Source organism: Thunnus albacares, chromosome 21 (assembly GCF_914725855.1).
Source record: "Thunnus albacares chromosome 21, fThuAlb1.1, whole genome shotgun sequence".
Classification (NCBI taxonomy): domain Eukaryota; kingdom Metazoa; phylum Chordata; class Actinopteri; order Scombriformes; family Scombridae; genus Thunnus; species Thunnus albacares.
Window position 1 is genome coordinate 27,439,933 of NC_058126.1, and position 18,796 is coordinate 27,458,728.

Genomic DNA, 18,796 nt, shown 5'->3' on the forward strand with positions numbered 1-18,796 from the left:
TAAATTAGAGTTATATGTATTGTAGCTGTTTATCAACATATCTGAATGTGTGAAAAGAAACAAAACAAATGTAGAGAGGGTGTCTGCCCCCCAGACCAAATCTGGAAGATGGTTCCACAGGAGAGGGGCCTAATAGCTGAAGGCTCTGCCTCCCATTCTATTTTTGAAGACTGTAGGAACCACAAATAAGCCTGCACTATAGTAGTGCAGTGTTCTAGTGGGGTGATGGGGTACTATGAGCTCATTAAGATATGATGGTGCCTGACTATTGAGGGCTTTGTAGGTGAGGAGAAGGATTTTAAATTCTATTCTGGATTTTACAGGAAGCCAATGCAGCAAAGAAATATAATCTCTTTTTCTAGTTTTTATCATTACATGTGCAGCTACATTCTGGACCAGCTGGAGAGTCTTCAGAGACTTGTTAGGGCAGCCTGATACTAGGGAATTGCAGTAATCCAGCCAAGAAGTAACAAATGTGTGGACTAGATTTTCTGCATCTTTTTGAGACAGGATGTGCCTGATTTTTGTATTACGTGAGTGAAAAAAGGCAGTCCTTGAAATTAGTTATATGTGGGAGTTAAAGGATATATCCTGATCAAAGATAACTCCCAGATTCCTTACACTGCTGCTGGGGGCCAGGGCTAGAGTATCTATATCATTAAGTAATGTATTTCTAAGGTGTTTAGGGCCAAGCACAATAATTTCAATTTTGTCTGAGTTTAGTGGCAGAAAATTGCAGGTCATCCAGGTCTTTATGTCCTTAAGGCATGCTTGGAGTTTCATTAACTGATTGGTTTCATCTGGCTTCATTGATAAATATAACTGGGTATCATCTGAATAACAATGAAAATTTGTGGAGTGTTTCCAAATAATATTACCTAAAGGAAGCATATACATGGTGAAAAGTCTTGATCCAAGCACAGAACCTTGTGGAACGTGTACAAACTGAAATCGATCTGATAGATAGGATTCAAACCAGCTTAATGCAGTTCCTCTAATGCCAATTAAATATTCTAGTCTCTGTAATAGGATGTGATGGTCAATGGTGTCAAATGTGGCACTAAGATCTAAGAAGACAAGCCCAGAGAGAAGTCCTTTGTCTGATGCAATTAGGAGATCATTTGTAACTTTCACTAGTGCTGTCTCCGTGCTATGATGCGCTCTAAATCCTAACTGAAAATCCTCAAATAAACTGTTATGTAGAAAGTCACACAACTGATTCCTGACTGCTTTCTCAAGGATCTTAGAAAGAAAGGGAAGATTAGATATAAGTCTATAGTTGGCTAAAATGACCCACACCGGGTCTCGAACTGGAGTCTCCAAGATCATAGATGACTGCGCTGACTACTGAGCTAAAACTTTACTCATCACCTCATTGCGGACTGATCTCTACTTATTTGTACACCCAGAACAGAGAGACAGCACACCATGTAACGTGTAGAGAACAACCTCAAAGGCAATTATTGCTTTGCACTTTTCATTCATTGCCTATTTTTTACAACCTAACTTTGTGGAAAGGAAAAGGGCAACAAGAGGGTATGGATTCCCTTGGGAGCACTTTGCATGTGTCAGTAGCTCAGCTTTATCTCTGGGGAACATCCCCAACGCCGGGAGTGATGTCCAGTTTAGGAAATGTGTGTCATGTAGCAGGTAGATGTGACTCCCCCTCGTTGAGACCTGCTGATAGACGTGGACAGAGAATGAGAGCAATGTAACTGACTTGCACGCCAGTATTTGACATGTTTTTTTTCTTCCCAAAAACAAATAATTTTTTAAATATTTGTATGAAACAAATATTCATAAAGAAAACCCCTATTTGTGCTTTGCTGAATAACGTATTTGTATTCGGGCACACCCCTACTAAGGATAAGACTTCCTTAAGCAGTGTAGTTGGGATGGGGTCTGAGAGACAGGTTGATGGTTTAGATGAAGAAATCATTGAAGTTAGTTTGGGAAGGTCAATTGGAGAAAAACAGTCTAAATATGTATCAGGTTTTACAGCTGTTTCTAAGGTTCCTGCATTTAGGGATAAATTGGTGCCTGTTAAGGGCAGGAGGTGATGAATTTTGTCTCTAATAGTTAGAATTTTATATATGTGCAAATCTTTTTCATTCATTCACTAAATATCATGCAATGGTTTAGATGGTTACAGATCTCCCTGCAGATTAAAAAATTAAATGTATTTATTTGGATATTTTTTACACAGTCAAAATCAAAACATTTGTACACATTCACACATTTGAATGTACTCATACAAAATGTTTTCACATAGTCAGATATGGTGATACACAGCTACAATACATATGACTCTAATTTAAGCCCGTAGGAATGCCAGTGTGCCACACTCTTGCTAGCTATGTAAAAACTTTTTTTCCAAAGCCTGTGTTATAACCAATTTAACACTAGTGTTTTGACACTGAAAAACTTCCACATTACTATAGGCTAACTCTCTGTCAAAAAGGGCGATTGCCAACCCAAACATACTGTATCTGCTTTCACTGTCACTGAAAACACGTTCTGTTCAACCCATAGCCTGTATATAAATATGAGCCAATGTGCAGCCCAGATTTGCAGCTTATGGTCAGTGCCAGTTTTTCCATTTTGAGCCTGGACCTTTCATATAAAGAGTGTGAGTGTTGCCTTTCATGCTCTGGACACATGCCCTGCTACCTTGGAAACACTGAGCAATGCACACTTGAGCTAACATTAGCTACTTTAGCTAAATTATGCTAACATGGCAGGTAAATGGTAAATGGACTGTATAGCGCCTTTCTAGTCTTCCAACCACTCAAAGGACTTTTACACTACAAATCACATTCATCCATTCACACGCTGAATGGGTACAGGGGCTACCATGCAAGGTCCCAACCTGCCCATCAGAGGAAGCTAACCATTCACACACTGATGGAACAGCCATCAGGCGCGATTTTGGGCTTATGTGTCTTGCCCAAGGACACATCGGTATGTGGACTGGAGGAGCCAGGAATTGAACCGGCAATCTTCCGATTAGTGGACGTCCCGCTCTACCTCCTGAGCCACAGCCGCCAGTTACCATTGTTAAGTCACATCAAACTGAGTGAAATATTGCAACAATAGTCCAACTCAGGGTGAGTCTTGGAGCCGGGGAGAGCAGCAAGTGAGCCAATTGTCAATCACAGCTATCAATCAATGATAGCTGTGACATCAAAGCTACTATAGGTCTTCAAGTCTTATTAACGGAGCAATAATTTCTAAAATGACCACTAACACACTTAATGACTTTATAGATTGAGACCATAATGAGTTGTTGATTGAAATTGCTGACTTATTTCTAGTATTTCTAGAGAGAAGTTGCTGCTTTTTGAATGGGAGTCTATTGGAGCCAGCATTTAGCAGCAGTTAGTGGTATTGCACTTTAAGGGACTTCCACATTGGCTTCAGCCCCAAGTCGTGGTAGCTGCCACTTTGTTCAACTGCAGTCATGGCAGCATCTCAAGAGAGCGCAATATATTAATCAGCTGGTAAATTAGTCTACAGACTAAGGCTGATGTTAATACTCCTTTCAAACACAGTCCCAGTGTATGATGTGGTACATTGACCAGGCAGTCACCGTGCATTTGACCCAATCATATGACAGACAAACCAGACCACAAGTTGACCCACCTAAGGAGGTGGTAAAGTGGATTTGTATTCAAAACTCTTTTCATGGATTTTATGCATATTGATAAGCAACTGTGCTTCAGGTTGAATATGTGTAAATGCCACACTGTATGTGATGAATTCTATATCTGGACGAATATAGTTAAATTACAAGAACTCCTGCGAAGGCATAAAGCTATTTAGAAAATAAACCACAATGACAAAGCCCATCATCACCATTCTCGACAGTGAAACTATGATTCTTGATTTTCTCTTTTCAAAAACAAGAGCAAGCGGTGAACTATGACGTGTCCATCTTCCAATGAGTCACGATGTTTGCACTTTGATATAAACAGTGTGTTTGTTGTCATGTTACCATAGTTCTTGAGATGAAGGCCTTTCAGATCCAGGACCTTATTTACATATGAATATCTTATTTCCATGTGTGGAGCTCTCTCTTCATTCTGTCCTCTACTCTCCACACTTGTCCTTTCTCTCTTTAATTCAATTTATTCAGCAACATACATAAGTGACACTCAAATTAACAGTGTGGTGAATTTATATTGAAATATAGAAGAGAAAAATGCTTATGGGGTGGCTGTGGCTCAGGAGGTAGAGCGGGTCGTCCACTAATCGGAAGATCGGTGGTTCGGTTCCCGGCTCCTCTGGTCTACATGCTGATGTGTCCTTGGGCAAGATACTTAACCCCAAACTGCTCCTGATGGCTGTGCCATCAGTGTATGAATGTTTGTGAATGGTTAGTTTCCTCTTATGGGCAGGTTGGGACCTTGCATGGTAGCCCCTGTTCCCATTCAGCATATGAATGTGTGTAATTGGGTGAATATGATTTGTGGTGTAAAAGTGCTTTGAGTGGTCTGTTTACCATTTATTTCTTATATCTGCCTTGTATTGAAATGTTTCAATAGAGTCACCTCAGTAACAATACTAATTCTAAACTTAATTCAACATTTACTCCTTGTTATAGTCTCTGATGTGTCTATACGTTTCATAGAATTCCCCACATGGTTGTTTTTATGGAAAATATTCATATAAGAAAGTCATCAGGATCACTTGTAATGTGCATGAAAGTAATGATGCTGTAGGAAAACGACTTCATGTAATGTGAACTATGAATATGTACAGCATATGAATTCAGACATATACTGTGCAGGACTTTTGTCTCCCCCTTCTGGCAATGGGAGTAATTACAAAAACACTGTCAACAGGGCTCCACCCTAGCCTACTCCGCTGCTACTGTTGCAGCTGTAAAACGGTGGATAAATTGTTTTGACTTGTTTCACTATCAGAATTTTATCCATTCGGTCCAATAACATTTGGAAAGTCTTGAAGAGCTGCATGATTGAATTATTTTATCCCCATCCAAGTAAGAAGAGGGTTAACTGGAAGTTAGCCATTTGACTGGCACATGTGCAGGATGCATTCATCCGGCCTTTGCGGGAATATCAAACCAGAAACCAGATTAAAACCTCTGGTATACTGTGAAATACAGAGAGATTTACCTGACATTTCAACAACAAGGCAATTCCATTGCTTTACATGCAAAATGCTTTACATAAGACATAAAAAGTCATTAAGACAGCACATAAAATGAACACAAAGTAATATAAAAATATATACTGTATACATATGATTTTAAATGAATGAAATAAAATAGGAAATAAAAAAGCTACAAAGGATCAATAAACAGAAGAATAAAACAATGCAGTTACAGGGCACTGAGAGAAAAAAGCACCAAGTCTTATATCCGTATAATGTAGGTCCTTTATTTGGACACACATCATATAATGTAAATATGCTTAAAAATTCTGTATTGTTCTAGAATTTTCATATTTTCCATTATCTGGGAATGTGGTGCTGAAATGTAATGCTTGCACTTCTTCTCCACAGTACTCTCTGAGTGAGTTGGAGGAGATGATGCTGTGTCTGCAGCAGTTTCGCTCTGTGCTCAGCAACATGGAGGAGCAGCTTTCCGAGGACCAGGCTGCAGTTTACAGTGCTCTCTCTGAGCAGGATAGGTACACACTGTAGTTTATAAAGCTTTGGACTCTGATGTGTTGACTTCAGCTTCCACTAGTGTCAGCATTAAGGCTACAACATTCTGACACCTGTATTTTATGAGGCTATATTTGATCATTACAAGTGCAGGCTTTAGTTTCTGAAGTTCTCTGACCCTGACATATACACTACATGAAGCCTGTGGCATGGAAATGGAAGAGGGGCTACAAAATAGCAATATATAAATCTCCTTGTTAAACAACCTCTCCACAGAAACTGCTAGTTACCCTCCAGTTCTACATCAGCTCCTAATAGCACAACCAAGTCCAAATGATCTCCAAGCTCACTGTTGATATTTTAAAACTCAGCTGTGAATAGTGTTTTTTTTTTTTAAATAAAATCAACTGAAATGATATCTGAGACATTTAAGGGTTGGTTGTTATCAGGAACTAACAGGTAATGTACTGTAGGTTTTATAAGAGTAAATAAATAATATATAGTGTATGTGAGACATTTTTAGCAGTTGTGCTGTGTAACCTCATCAGCTTCCATGTTCATGTTTTAAAAGATGTCCAATAACTCACTATTTATACATTACTTTTATGAGGAATAATTTGTTGAGATTTTACTTAATGTACACGTGACTGTCTTCAAAATAGAAGAGAGACATGACAATACAAAATAGCAGAGGTGAAATACGTATGTTAAAATTCTAAAATCAAATTTTTATCTAATTCATTCTTTTAAGTTAGTGAACCCACTCAGTGTGTTCTCCCTTTTACAGAACCAAATAATGAACTGCTGTTGTTGTAGCAATATATTATTCTCTTTAAATGTACTTGCAATGAGGAAGATTTTTTACTTCAAAGTGCATAAAAAAGACACATAATCAAGGCAAGAAAACAAAAAAAAAATAGATTCAGATATAAGTCAAACAGACCAAAGAATCACAAAAAACACCAAGGGTTTGTGTGTTTGTGTGTGTGTGTGTGGGTTTGTTTGTGCTCATGCAGAGAGAACGTTCGAGACATAGAAGAACTGAGGCGAGCAGTGAAGCAGGAGGCTGGAGAGCTGGAAATGCAGTTGAATGAACTGGCCCATCACTATGGTGACAGTTTGAAAATGGTAATGCACTCACTAACACACTCATACCTGTCTGTCTATTCTTACACTACAGTAATGGCAGTGTTGGAAATGTTACTTCTGAAATGTAATAGGTTGTAGATTAGGAGTTACCCTGTGAAAAAATGTAATAAGTAATGTAACTATTTTAATTACATCATCAAAGTAATGTAACTTATAACATTTGATTACTTTTTGATTGCTTTTCTAACAAATATTTTAAACTGGGAAATAAAGCTAATTTGAGCGCATACTGCTAAATGAAAGGAGCCTGTCTAGACATAGAGACAGCTGCTTGTTAGCCAGTAGCGTGGGCAGAAATCACAGTGTGGGTGGGCACAGAGAAAATCAGATGGGCCTAGCCCATCCAAGACCAATCATACTTTTTACGTTCTGAAACACACATGTTAACCAAAATGGGCCATTACAACTACACTTGCCTGAATGCACCACAGTTTAATCATAGTCTATACATCATCAGAGGTAGCATTATAGGCACCAAGACAAACATTAACAGCATCGCATAGGCTGGCACGGCGGCCACATATTCACACACACACACACACACACACACACACACACAGCTAACAGAATCATTAATTAAGTGTATGGATAGAGGTACACCAGCACCACAATGACACCAGGTACACCACAGCCACAAGCCACACACATGCATGCACACGCACACACACACACACACACACACACACACACACACACACACACACACACACACACAGATAGAAGATGCAGAAACATCAGCATAAAATCCAATTGTACACCCAACAAAAACTATACCCAATAAACAATAATATTGAATAGAGAATAAGCTACTACAGTCCAAAATTATAAGTTAGCTTAATTTGATGATTACAGCAGGAGACAACGGGGCTTGGTTTTCAACACTGATATTATTTCATTATAGTCCAATGCTTCAGTCAGTTATTGGTTGTTGTCAATAAGGACTGAATGACTGAATTAGCACCCACGTACATGCCGTTACTGGTGCAGGAGTAGGTGTCTGGGTTGAGGATGATGGCGGAACTTGAGGTGAATTCTCTTTTTCCTGCTGCTTACAACGTCTTTTTCTGACAAACTTAAGCAAACTGCTTTGTTTTGCCATTGTTTTTTTTTTTTTTTTTATCTTAATCTAAATTAAAAGCAGCTAGTTTTTGAGGTAGGCTTCTGTTCCTCTGTGCAATGCTTCTGTAATCTGGCATTTGCAAAATGCACTGTCACTCAAAAAATCTGACCTATCATCATCAAATGCTGCACTCAAATTTGTCCCAAAGGCTTTGCTGAGTGTGGACCTGTGTTGTCTGGAAATATGTCAAAAGAAAGAAAGAAAGATGATATACATCCTATATGGTGAAAAGATGCAACAGAATGAATATAAGCTTTTTACTGAAAAGAATATATTCGGATGTGACCCCTTTGTAATCACCAACTGTAATCATTACAAAATATGTAATTAAATGAAAATTATATTTATTTTGTAATTTAATTATGTAACGCCATTACATGTAACTAGTTACTCCCCAACACTGAGGAGGCTGCAATGTTCATCACACCCTATAGTGCAGATGTGTGGAACAGAACATACTGACGATTTTGCTACTCTAGACTCCTTCCAGTAGTAGCATTAGAAATGTAAAAAATGTAAAAACAGGCCATTTTAAGTCCTGTCTCTTTAAGGCCCCCCTCTGGATGAGCCCACTCTGGCTGGCTCTAGAGACTACGTAAACAAACAGTAGTGATAGTAGGATTTCTTTTTATTGTTCTTTACTCAATATGGAAACTTCTCAAATATATCCATACATGTTGGAGACCACAGATCAGGAATGTGAGAGTGGACAACGTCAACAGCATTAGAAACAAATATAACATTCAAGGCAGGCTGAATCCTGTGCTTTGTCTTACAGGGAGCATTTTTACATATGCTAACCTCAAGTTTTTGAGGTGTGTAAAGGATAAGGCTGGTGATTTTATATATTTCTCTTATTGTCAACAAATCTGATGTGCAAAGTCAAACCAACAATGAACTCATCCTACTTACAAGTATTGTGTGTCCAAAGTCTGATATACAGTGCATTCAGAAAGTATTTGCATCCCTTCACTTTTTTCACATTTTGTTGTTATGTTGTATGCCTTGTGCTAAAATCATTTAAATTCAGTTTTTTCCCACATCAGTCCACACTCAATACCCCATAATGACAAAGCAAAAACACAATTTTAGAAATATTTGCAAATTAATTAAAAAGGAAAAACTGAAACATCTTATTCACATAAGTATTTAGACCCTTTGCTATGGCACTTGAAATTTAGCTCAGGTGCAAGGTACCATTTCCCTTGATCATTTTTAAGATGTTTCTACACCTTGATTGGAGTCCCGCTGTGCAAAATTCAAATGATTGGTCATGACTTAGAAAGGAACACACCTGTGTATATAAGGTCTCACAGCTGACAATGCATATCAGAGCACCACAAGCCATGAGGTTGAGGGAACTGCCTGCAGAGCTCAGAAACAGGATTGCGTTGAGGCACAGATCTGGGGAAGGCTACAAAAAATTCTGCTGCATTGAAGGTTCCCAAGAGCACAGTTTCCTCCATAATTCTTAAATGGAAGAAGTTTGGAACAACCAGGACTCTTTCTAGAGCTGGCCACCCAGCCAAATTGAGCAATCGGGAGAGAAGGGCTTCGGTAAGAGAGGTGACCAAGAATCCGATGGTCACTCTGGTTGAGCTCCAGCGATCCTGTGTGGATATGGGAGAAACTTCCAGAAGTACAACCATCACTGCAACACTCCACCAATCTGGGCTTTATGGCAGAGTGGCCAGATGGAAGCCTCTCCTCAGTGAAAGACACAGGAAAGCTTGCTTGGAGTTTGCAAAAAAGCATCTAAAGGACTCTCAGACTTTGACAAACAAGATTCTCTGGTCTGATGACACCAAGATTGAACTGTTTGGCCTTAATTCTAAGCGTCATGTTCATCACCTGCAGGCAGCCTTGACGGTCCCCATCTAACCAGATAGAACTTAAGAGAATCTGCAGAGAAGAATGGCAGAAAATCCCCAAATCATCCAGGTGTGCAAAGCTTGTTGCGTCAAACCCAAGAAGACTCAAGGCTGTAACTGCTGCCTAAGGTGCTTCAACTAAGTACTGAGTAAAGGGTCTGAATACTTATGTCAATGTGATATTTCAGTTTTTTCTTTTTTAATAACTTTGCAAAAGTTTCTCATATTTTGTCTTCCCTTTGTCATTATGGGAAATTGAGTGTACATTGATGAGGGGAAAAAAAGAAATTAAATGAGTTTAGCGTAAGGCTGCAAAATAACAACATGTGAAAAAAGTGAAAGGGTCTGAATACTTTCTGAATGCGCTGTATCTTATTCCTCTGTGCCGTAGACCTCTTTTATATGATATGAATATGATAAGATAATGTTATGGCATCAGTTTCAATTATTTCTCCTTGGATTCTGAGAAATCAAAGGAGGAATGTGTGAAGGGGGCAACTCCATGAACCAGATGCCCACAAAAATCTTAATCTTAATAATTATCGTCTTGTAACAGGTAATGCGAAACAGACAGGCTTTGTTTCCATAGCAACAGTGGCTGAGGATCTTGGGTAATGTAGTCTTCCACTATCCAAAACTGACAAAAAATTTCTTAGAATCGAAAGACAAATGATTAAAACTGATGGCCATAACATTAATGTATCATATTGTTGAATTATCAAGGAGACTTTTGTGTTTTTGTGTTGAGAAATGTTGATATTATTAAAAGAAAACTTTAACATGGGAATTGACAGTGAGGAAAATACTTCCGGACGGTGGGTCCTCAGTTCACCAATGGGACTTATGCTCAAAGCATCGTATAGTGCTGCAGGCAGGTTAGCATCAGAACCAACAGAAGGCCGGAGCAGTTGCTCTGAGCACCTAACATTGTGGTGGATGGGTCTACATTGGATATAGTTGTAAGCCCAGTGTGTTGCTATACAGGCATCATGAGGGTGGCTTTTGCATCTGCATGAGATGCAGAGGAACATGACAAAGCATCAGTATTTGCTGACTTGAGAGTGAGAATGGGCTGTAAAAACATGTCAGTGAACCACACCACTGCACTGGGTGACATGTTCCATGAAGGCAGTGGTTGCTTTAGTTTGTTTAGAAACAGTTCCAAAGAGTAAAAATAATGATAATATAGTAACCTGCCACTGCACGTGTGGAAACATGGTTCCATTTACAGAGCTTCGCTAGCTTGTGCTACATATCACAACCTCTTAACTTTGTACTGAAGTTCTCTGAGAAATTTATAATGTAGTACAAAGTCAAGAGGTTGTGTTATGTAGCACATCAAGTTAGCAAAGCTTGCGCATTCCTGTGCATGTGCAGTGGCGTCTGCTGTATTAGGAACCTCTCTCCTGAGATTTACTATCTTATCAATGTTATTAGTCTTTGGAGCTATTTCTAAACAAGATATGGTAACACTGTCTTCAGGGATAAAGGAACATGTCACCCACTGCAGCTGTGTGGCTCAGTGATGTGTTTTTAATAGTTTTTGGACAACAACAAAGGTTGACGACACAGAAAATATATCTTTAGATATACACACAATACTTGTAAGTAGGATGAGTTCATTGTTTGTTTGGCTCTGCACATGAGATTTGTTAACAATTAGAAAAATATGGAACCTTGCCAGTCAAATCCTTTAACAGACATCCTATATCATGTAAATGACAGAAAATCACAAAAAGCATAACATGTCCCCTTTAACCATGGATATCTTTATCTATATCTATCTATCTATCTATCTATCTATCTATCTATCTATCTATATATATATATATATATATATATATATATATATATATATATACAGCAGAAAGCCAAGCATATCTTATCTGCATACCTGGCTGGGATCAAACTGGAAAGTCACGGTTACATATATGTGTCTTAAAAGTTGTAGTGGGCTGTCCTGGTAGTTGAGTGGTTAACACGCACATATTTTCCAATGAACTGTTCTGTTTGTTGACACAGTGTCTTTGTATTTTAAAATGAGGTTTGATCTATTTTCATTTTTTTCTGCTTTGTTGTTAATTACAGTAGGTTTTTTCTGATTTATTGTGCTGTATATTTTCTAATAATTTTTCTCTCATTTTGAATAGAAGATACACAGACTGTTGGATGAGCAGTCTCTGCTCTGCTCTCAACTCAGAGTCTTCCCACCAGGAGCCATCCCCACATCATCGAGCCCCGCCCCCAACAGGTCAGTAGCCACTCAGTGCTGTCTGCTACCCTGGATCCCATTGGCTGACATGCAGAGTGGCCATGTCTTCTCCTGGAACATCTGGAATATGAACTCCCCTAGACAGTCACCTCTTGGGTCAGAGAGCATCTGTTAGGGCCTAGGCTGTTCTCCCTCTAAGGAAGACAAGCTGGACATAGTGGGCTTCCTCCAGAGAGTAAGAACACCACATAAGATTTGTAGGGAAACAATTAGAGAATCACCTGGAGTCATCTGCCTGCTACCATGAGACTTGTGGTGTTGCATGTTTAAGCCAAATAACTAATATCTGTCTACACCTTCCATTAGTGCCAATCATTTCCCAAAACATGCAGCCATAGTTTAGCTTTTGCAGAATTCCCTAAATGTTCTAAATGAAATGTTAAGGGGATACGAACACCTTAAAATTCAGTTTTTCACCCATCAAAATATGATTTTGCTTGCAAAACTATCTCATCCTGGGACTGATTTCCATGGTGGAGCTCCTTGACGATCATATTCCACCTGATATTTTCGTGTGGAAGTGCCACTAGTTGCAGTGTTGTTTTTTTTTTGTTTGTTTGTTTGTTTTTTTTGTTTTTTTGCTAAATACTGTTTATTTTCTAACTAGTATGCAGGCTTTACAGCCCTGATCATCCAGTGAGAGTGCACAATGAGTTCAGCATAGAGGAATGGTGAATTTATGTGCCATTGTAAAGCTAAAACTGTCTTCCAATCTGAGGTCAGCAAAAACAAAAATCAAACAAAAATCATTGCAACTATGTCAAAATTAAGTTTTTCTGATTATATAATTATTAATATTCCCTGTTGAGTTTCCAACCAACATTTTGATTGTGTATGAAGATGAACTGAAACCAGCTGGTCCCTAGGATGTAGGAAAACTAATTATTAATTAAAACTAAAATTACAGCAAGACTTGCATTAATTGGGAAATAGCTGCCAGAAATGTCAGTTGTAAGCACATAGGATTTACTGGACTGAGTGCACAAAACCTCTGGAATGGTCCTTGAATCATTTTTTCTGAGCCAGCATAGTTTAAAAGAAGGTTATCTGGGTTGTGTAGCTCAGATGCACCTTAGTAGGGCAGATGGTATATTTTTTGATACAGTACTCTTCAGGGAACATTTGGGTTAATGGGAGAGACAACAAGAGACAGCAAGTGACTGCTGCACAAAATAATAACTGACATGACAAAACATAAATATTTCTGTATCAGGGAGGTTGTATGTTTAATAATGCACATAACACAGCAGTGAATATACACAGTAACCACACTGTATATAATAATATAAATTAAATGAATAGCTGTCTTCTAGGAAGAGCTTTGCCACATTCAGTAGTAAAGAATACAACCCTTCAACTATTTCTTTAAAAAATGTTCCCATTCTTTATGTACTTCAGTCTGAATGAAGCACAGGAATTATTTAGAAATGCATGACTTCTTCTTTTGTTTGATTACATTTGCAAAAGTCATGTTCCACTGTAACCAAAACAGTGGTGCATATGAATATGGTGCATAACTAGATTATCAAGGTCAGAAATAGCAGAAGTAGTTCACACTCTTTTATTGCATTGCCTCCTCTGGACTGACTGTAAAGCTATTTACAGCAGAGCTCTTTTGTCTGCTGTCATTGGTAGAAACTAATACAATAAAAACACCAAATTTTTATTAAGTGAATGGTGAGTCACTGCTAGTGTTATAGGTTATAGAAAGAGAGATTGTTCTCTGTCAGACAGCTTTTCCCACTATGCCTTAAAGGGGCCATATTATACCCACAGCTAACATGGTTATAACACAGTTCCCTGGGATCTTAAAAAAATGTATCTGACATTTTTTGGTCAAAATATCACAAGGATCCAGCACCACAGCAGCCTTCTCATCCTGTCTAAACAGCCCTGTTCAGAATGGTCGGTTTGAGTGTAAATAAACTCAGATTTTGCTGTGATTTAATTGCAATAAACAGATCAAAAGGATGATGAATTAACTACACCATGATGTTGATTTGTAAAAAGCCTGAATTTATCCTTTGCCAAGTCTGTCTGTAAGACGATAAGCAAACAACTTTTAAAATGCCTGTTTTCCGAATGGAGTTCAGATTGATCCGGACTATGCTAACTTTGTATCTGCTCCATTCACAGTCAAAATAACTTCATCTAAAAGCATAAATACAGCAGCGACGTTATTGTTTATACACATAGATATCTACATACTATCACCGGTATTTAAGATGTTTATTACAAATGATAGCAGCTGAGGTGATGTGTAACTCCAGTGTTAGCTCTGGCCAAAAATAAATAAATAAATAAATAAATAAAGCCACTTAATCCCAAAAGTTTAAAAAACATGGTGCTCCGGGTGGTAAACTGCTCCGGATCAGAGCAGAATCGGGCGTTTTTTCATCCAGAAGATGAGAAAGCAGCAGTAGCAATGCAGGACTCTTTGGCTCTGCTCCCCGGCCAGCTTCTCCTGCAGAGCTTGCCGTGGCTCAGCAGCTGTATGTCAGCAAGCAGTGTCTCTGTCCCCTGGTCCAGCCACACAATACACGCAAATTTTTTGCCCTTAGCTTAGCTTAGCTTAGCTTAGTTTAGCTTCGCCCCATGTGACAGAAGAAGGAGCATCAAATCTAAATAGCTTGTTGAATTGCAAGAGTACAGAGCAAGGCAGGCCACACCAAAGTGACCAGGTGGTCTTATTTCACAGTTTTCATTTTAGTTGGCACACCGGAAACCCAAATACATACACACAAGCACTGAAAAAGTGAGTTTTTTTCCACCTGCCTTCCAAATATGCAAATGTCTCACTGCATGTGACACAATGCAATACACAATAACAACAACAGTCACTTTTCATGCAGTTGGCTGAGAGTCATCTCTGAGTTTAGCTGCTGGTTCCAGCTATGCTACATACTTTTGCCTATAACCTATAACCTAATGAGGTTATATACACATAGACAAGGGTACAGTATACATTGTTGGTCATATACACAAATAGAAGACACAATACTCATGTAAATACAGCACTGTATTTGTAATTGTAAGGAATGCCCATCAAAATATACAGGTCAGCTGCAGTGAAACAGTGAAAGCATGCTTCAGTGGTGAGTGCACTGTATGTAGAATGTCATGCTAGATGGCAACTACAGTACCTGTAACACCTGGAGACAGACTTGAACCCACAATCATGACAACAAACACAGTCAAGTTCAGGTAAAAGTAGTTTATTTAGAGCTCAGACAAAAAAGACAGGTAAGGGGTCAAATCAGGTAATTAGTCAGTAAAGCAAACAAATCAGATAAGGGTCAGGTGAAGGGAATCAAAAAACCAGAAGGCAGTCAAATGTCAGGAACAGGCAGGCAGGAATACAGGAACAGAATGCTGGAAAGCTAGGTGGAAAACACTAGACAATCTGGTGGAGAGGGAAAGCAAATGAACAGGTATACATACACAGAGAGACTAATGAGGGTACAGGCTGGGGAGAGTGACTGGATTGAAATGACAGTAGAATTAGAGACAGGATCAATGACAAACAAAACATGGCAGACTAAGTTGTGACAGTACCATGTGTATGATTGGAGTATCATTGTAGATAAGTGATATCATTCAACACATCCTTTTAGATCAGATTAAATTTGAAATCATACTTCTTTCTAAATGCTAACTCTTGTATGTCCTGTTTTCCAGTTGAAGGACTCTTTGTACCATTCTATGAACACAGACGTTGGAATAAAAGGTGAGTCAGCAATAAATGCTCTTATCAACACATTGACTCTAGGGGCCCTATTTTAACGATCTGAAGCACATGGCGCAAGTGCATTTAGTCCAAATCCACTTCTGCTATTTAAACGGCGGGAAAAATTCTAAACGTGCCAGGGGCATGGTTAAAAGGGATTGTCCTTTTGATCAATCATGGATGTGTTTTCGGCGTAACATGCAATAAACCAATCAGAGTGTCATCTCCCATTCCCTTTAAAAGCCAGGTGTGCTTGCACCTTGGCGGATTGCTATCATGATGGCGCATTTGCCAAGTAGTAAGAAGGGGAACTGCTTGTGCGCAAAGTGAAAGCGCATGATCCATAACGAGCACACTGGCCCCTGCTGCTCCTAAACCCTCCAATGGTCAGCCCCAGACTACCAGTTTAAGATGCTGTTCATTAATTTGTGGCAAATATATTTTCATTTGGTTTTTGACTACCAGTTTAAGATGCTGTTCATTAATTTGTGGCAAATATATTTTCATTTGGTTTTTGAAAAGGTTTATTAATCATGTGAAAAGGTTTTAATTACAGCTTTGGTTTCTTTAAAATCGTTTTGTTCAGTCATGGAGTAGCAGGTAAAATCAGCAGGGTTTTAACTGCTGAAAGTATGGAAACCTGATCACTGTACTCTCAAAAATGTTAGAGAGTATTTGTTTAATATTGTTAAAAAATTAAGTCATTAATTTTAATCATGTGAAGAATAATCAACACAGTTATCAGGACCTGATCAGCTCTCCAAGGTGCTCATCCTCCTGCTGGCAGCAGCTAGAAGCTGTCCAGATTTATTTTCTTTAAATACCTCCATGTATTGCCACGATTTGGTCAAATACTAACACAATTTTATCTGTAATTACTGCAATTGGTTTATTCTGATAAATATTATGACTAAGAATGTATTTTTTAAAATATGATGATGTACACAATTGTTCACACCATAATGCTTTTATTTGTAATCTTTTGCATGTTTGTGCACTGCTGCGCGTCCTGTGTGTGTCCTATGTAAGCGCATATTACTGTCTTGATAATGCGCCCTTAAAATAATAGTGAAACACTGCACCATTGACTTCAGACCAGGTTTTTGTTGGTCAATAGCGCAATCACTCTCTGCTGTCTCAAGATAGCAATGCGCCAACAGTGCACCTGACCACACCTCATTTGAAGACCAACACACCCATGGGTGCTCTGATGAACATTGCATTTGCTATTAAAACAACATAGGCGCTGGGCAGGAAAATGACAACTGCCTCGATCTTAAACTAACTAAGACACTCGCGTTGCACTTGGTGCCGCTTTGTGCCGGGTGTAAGATAGGGCCCTAGGTTTTTTATATTAATGATTACTGACCATGTCTGCTCTTGAGTTAAACATCATCTATTTTCTTCATTAAAAAAGCTCATTGTCAAGCACTGAAACTAAGGTGGCAAAAGGCTTTATATTTTTACCTCACTTCATTTCAGTTAAAGGTTTACTTCATAGTACACACATGTATGCAACATCAGGGAGGACTAAATTATTTTATAGACTCTGTATAGGATGTTCACAACTATGCACAAAGTCAGAAAGATGAATATACAAATATATATTTCTTAGCATTAGAATTATGAAGTCTTTCATACACAAGGTTCTGTGTTATAAATTTCTATCTTTGTGAAACTGGGTGCACATGCACAAGCCTCATTTCCACTTCCACAGTTAGCCAGAAATAGATGTAAACCCATCCTTAATCACCAGTTTACGCCACATCTTTCTATGAAAAGAACAGCAAAGAAGAAGTACCATTTCACCTACTGTTTACAGCAGTAAGGTTCTCCAACAACACCAGAGCAGCTACCTTTACATCATTACACACATCTGTAAACCATCACATGGCAGGGATATCTCAAATAATTCTCATATTCTCTTTTTATGACATACCCTGAAGTCTCTAGTATTTTAAAGCATATACTTCAGATGAGACAAGAGACGAATCAGATGAAATGAAGGCTATCAGGAACAGAGATAAATCCAGGATGTGTTAACCTAACCTACTTGATTTTGATTGGCCAGATAATGTGCATTATTTTCTTTTAGCTCTGACAGCGTACATCACTGTTCTAAATGAATCCTCATACTTGGAAGGAAAATGGTTTCAGCTGTTACTAGGCAATAGCTTCTCCTTCTTACTGGAACAATTCTATCTATGTCGAAAAACAGTCTTGACAAAGCTAGTGCTAATTAAGATGAATTCTGTAGTCGCTAAAATGAAACAAGGTTGTTGTCTGGGTAATGTGCTCCTTGACCAAAGATCATGACAGAAAAATGACACAAAACCAACGTAGTAGGGAATCTGCTCTAGATAAACAATCAACTGATTGTGTCATGTCAGTGTCCAAGTCTGCCAGTTAAACTTTCATGCATATCACATCGATTTAAGCTTATCAATTTAATTGAACCTAATTAAGATTAGATAAGGGATCTAAAAGGATTTGGATTTGATAAATACTGTTGAGCCCCAAACCTAGTTCACACCATCCAACAACTTCAGATAACAATTTCCAATGTGAGTGCAATTTACACTCAGTGAATGAACTTACAGTCAATGTATAATTTCTAGTTATTTGCTTATTTCTCAACTATTACATCATTCTCTGTTTCAGATGTCAGTGGCACTGCATGAGACTGCATCTAACTGATGACAACCTGAAGTTTCCTCAAGTCACATTTGATTCTGTAACAGTTAAACTGAGTGATGCTGAGACTAGAACTACTACAAGCTACATGAGATGAAAACGTCTAAGCAACTGTCTTGTTTGTAAAAATGAAAAAAAGAGACAAACTAAAGCCATTAAAATATAACAGGATAGGCTGTTTTAAAATAGTTAAAATCTTTATTTGCAAGGTAAACTATGTTAATAGAAGTATATGTTATTTAACAAAGATGTTAATACACACAAGGTCTCTGCTCAGTGAATGCACAATGCTTCATATGAATAAAACCACATAAATAAAACTTAGAACAGTG

At 38.4% G+C, this 18,796-nt stretch overlaps 1 protein-coding gene across 1 annotated transcript in view; it reads left to right on the top strand.

Annotated features, from left to right (window-relative positions):
- The window catches only part of itprid1 (ITPR interacting domain containing 1), a 63,136-nt gene extending 44,348 nt beyond the window's left edge, over positions 1 to 18,788 (top strand). The window contains exons 13-17 of the mRNA XM_044340386.1: positions 5,527 to 5,654; positions 6,648 to 6,759; positions 11,922 to 12,022; positions 15,722 to 15,770; positions 18,432 to 18,788. Coding sequence (XP_044196321.1) covers positions 5,527 to 5,654; positions 6,648 to 6,759; positions 11,922 to 12,022; positions 15,722 to 15,725 — 345 coding nt within the window. The 3' untranslated portion in view covers positions 15,726 to 15,770; positions 18,432 to 18,788. The remainder of the gene's footprint in view (positions 1 to 5,526; positions 5,655 to 6,647; positions 6,760 to 11,921; positions 12,023 to 15,721; positions 15,771 to 18,431) is intronic.
- The last annotated feature ends 8 nt before the right edge of the window (positions 18,789 to 18,796 follow it).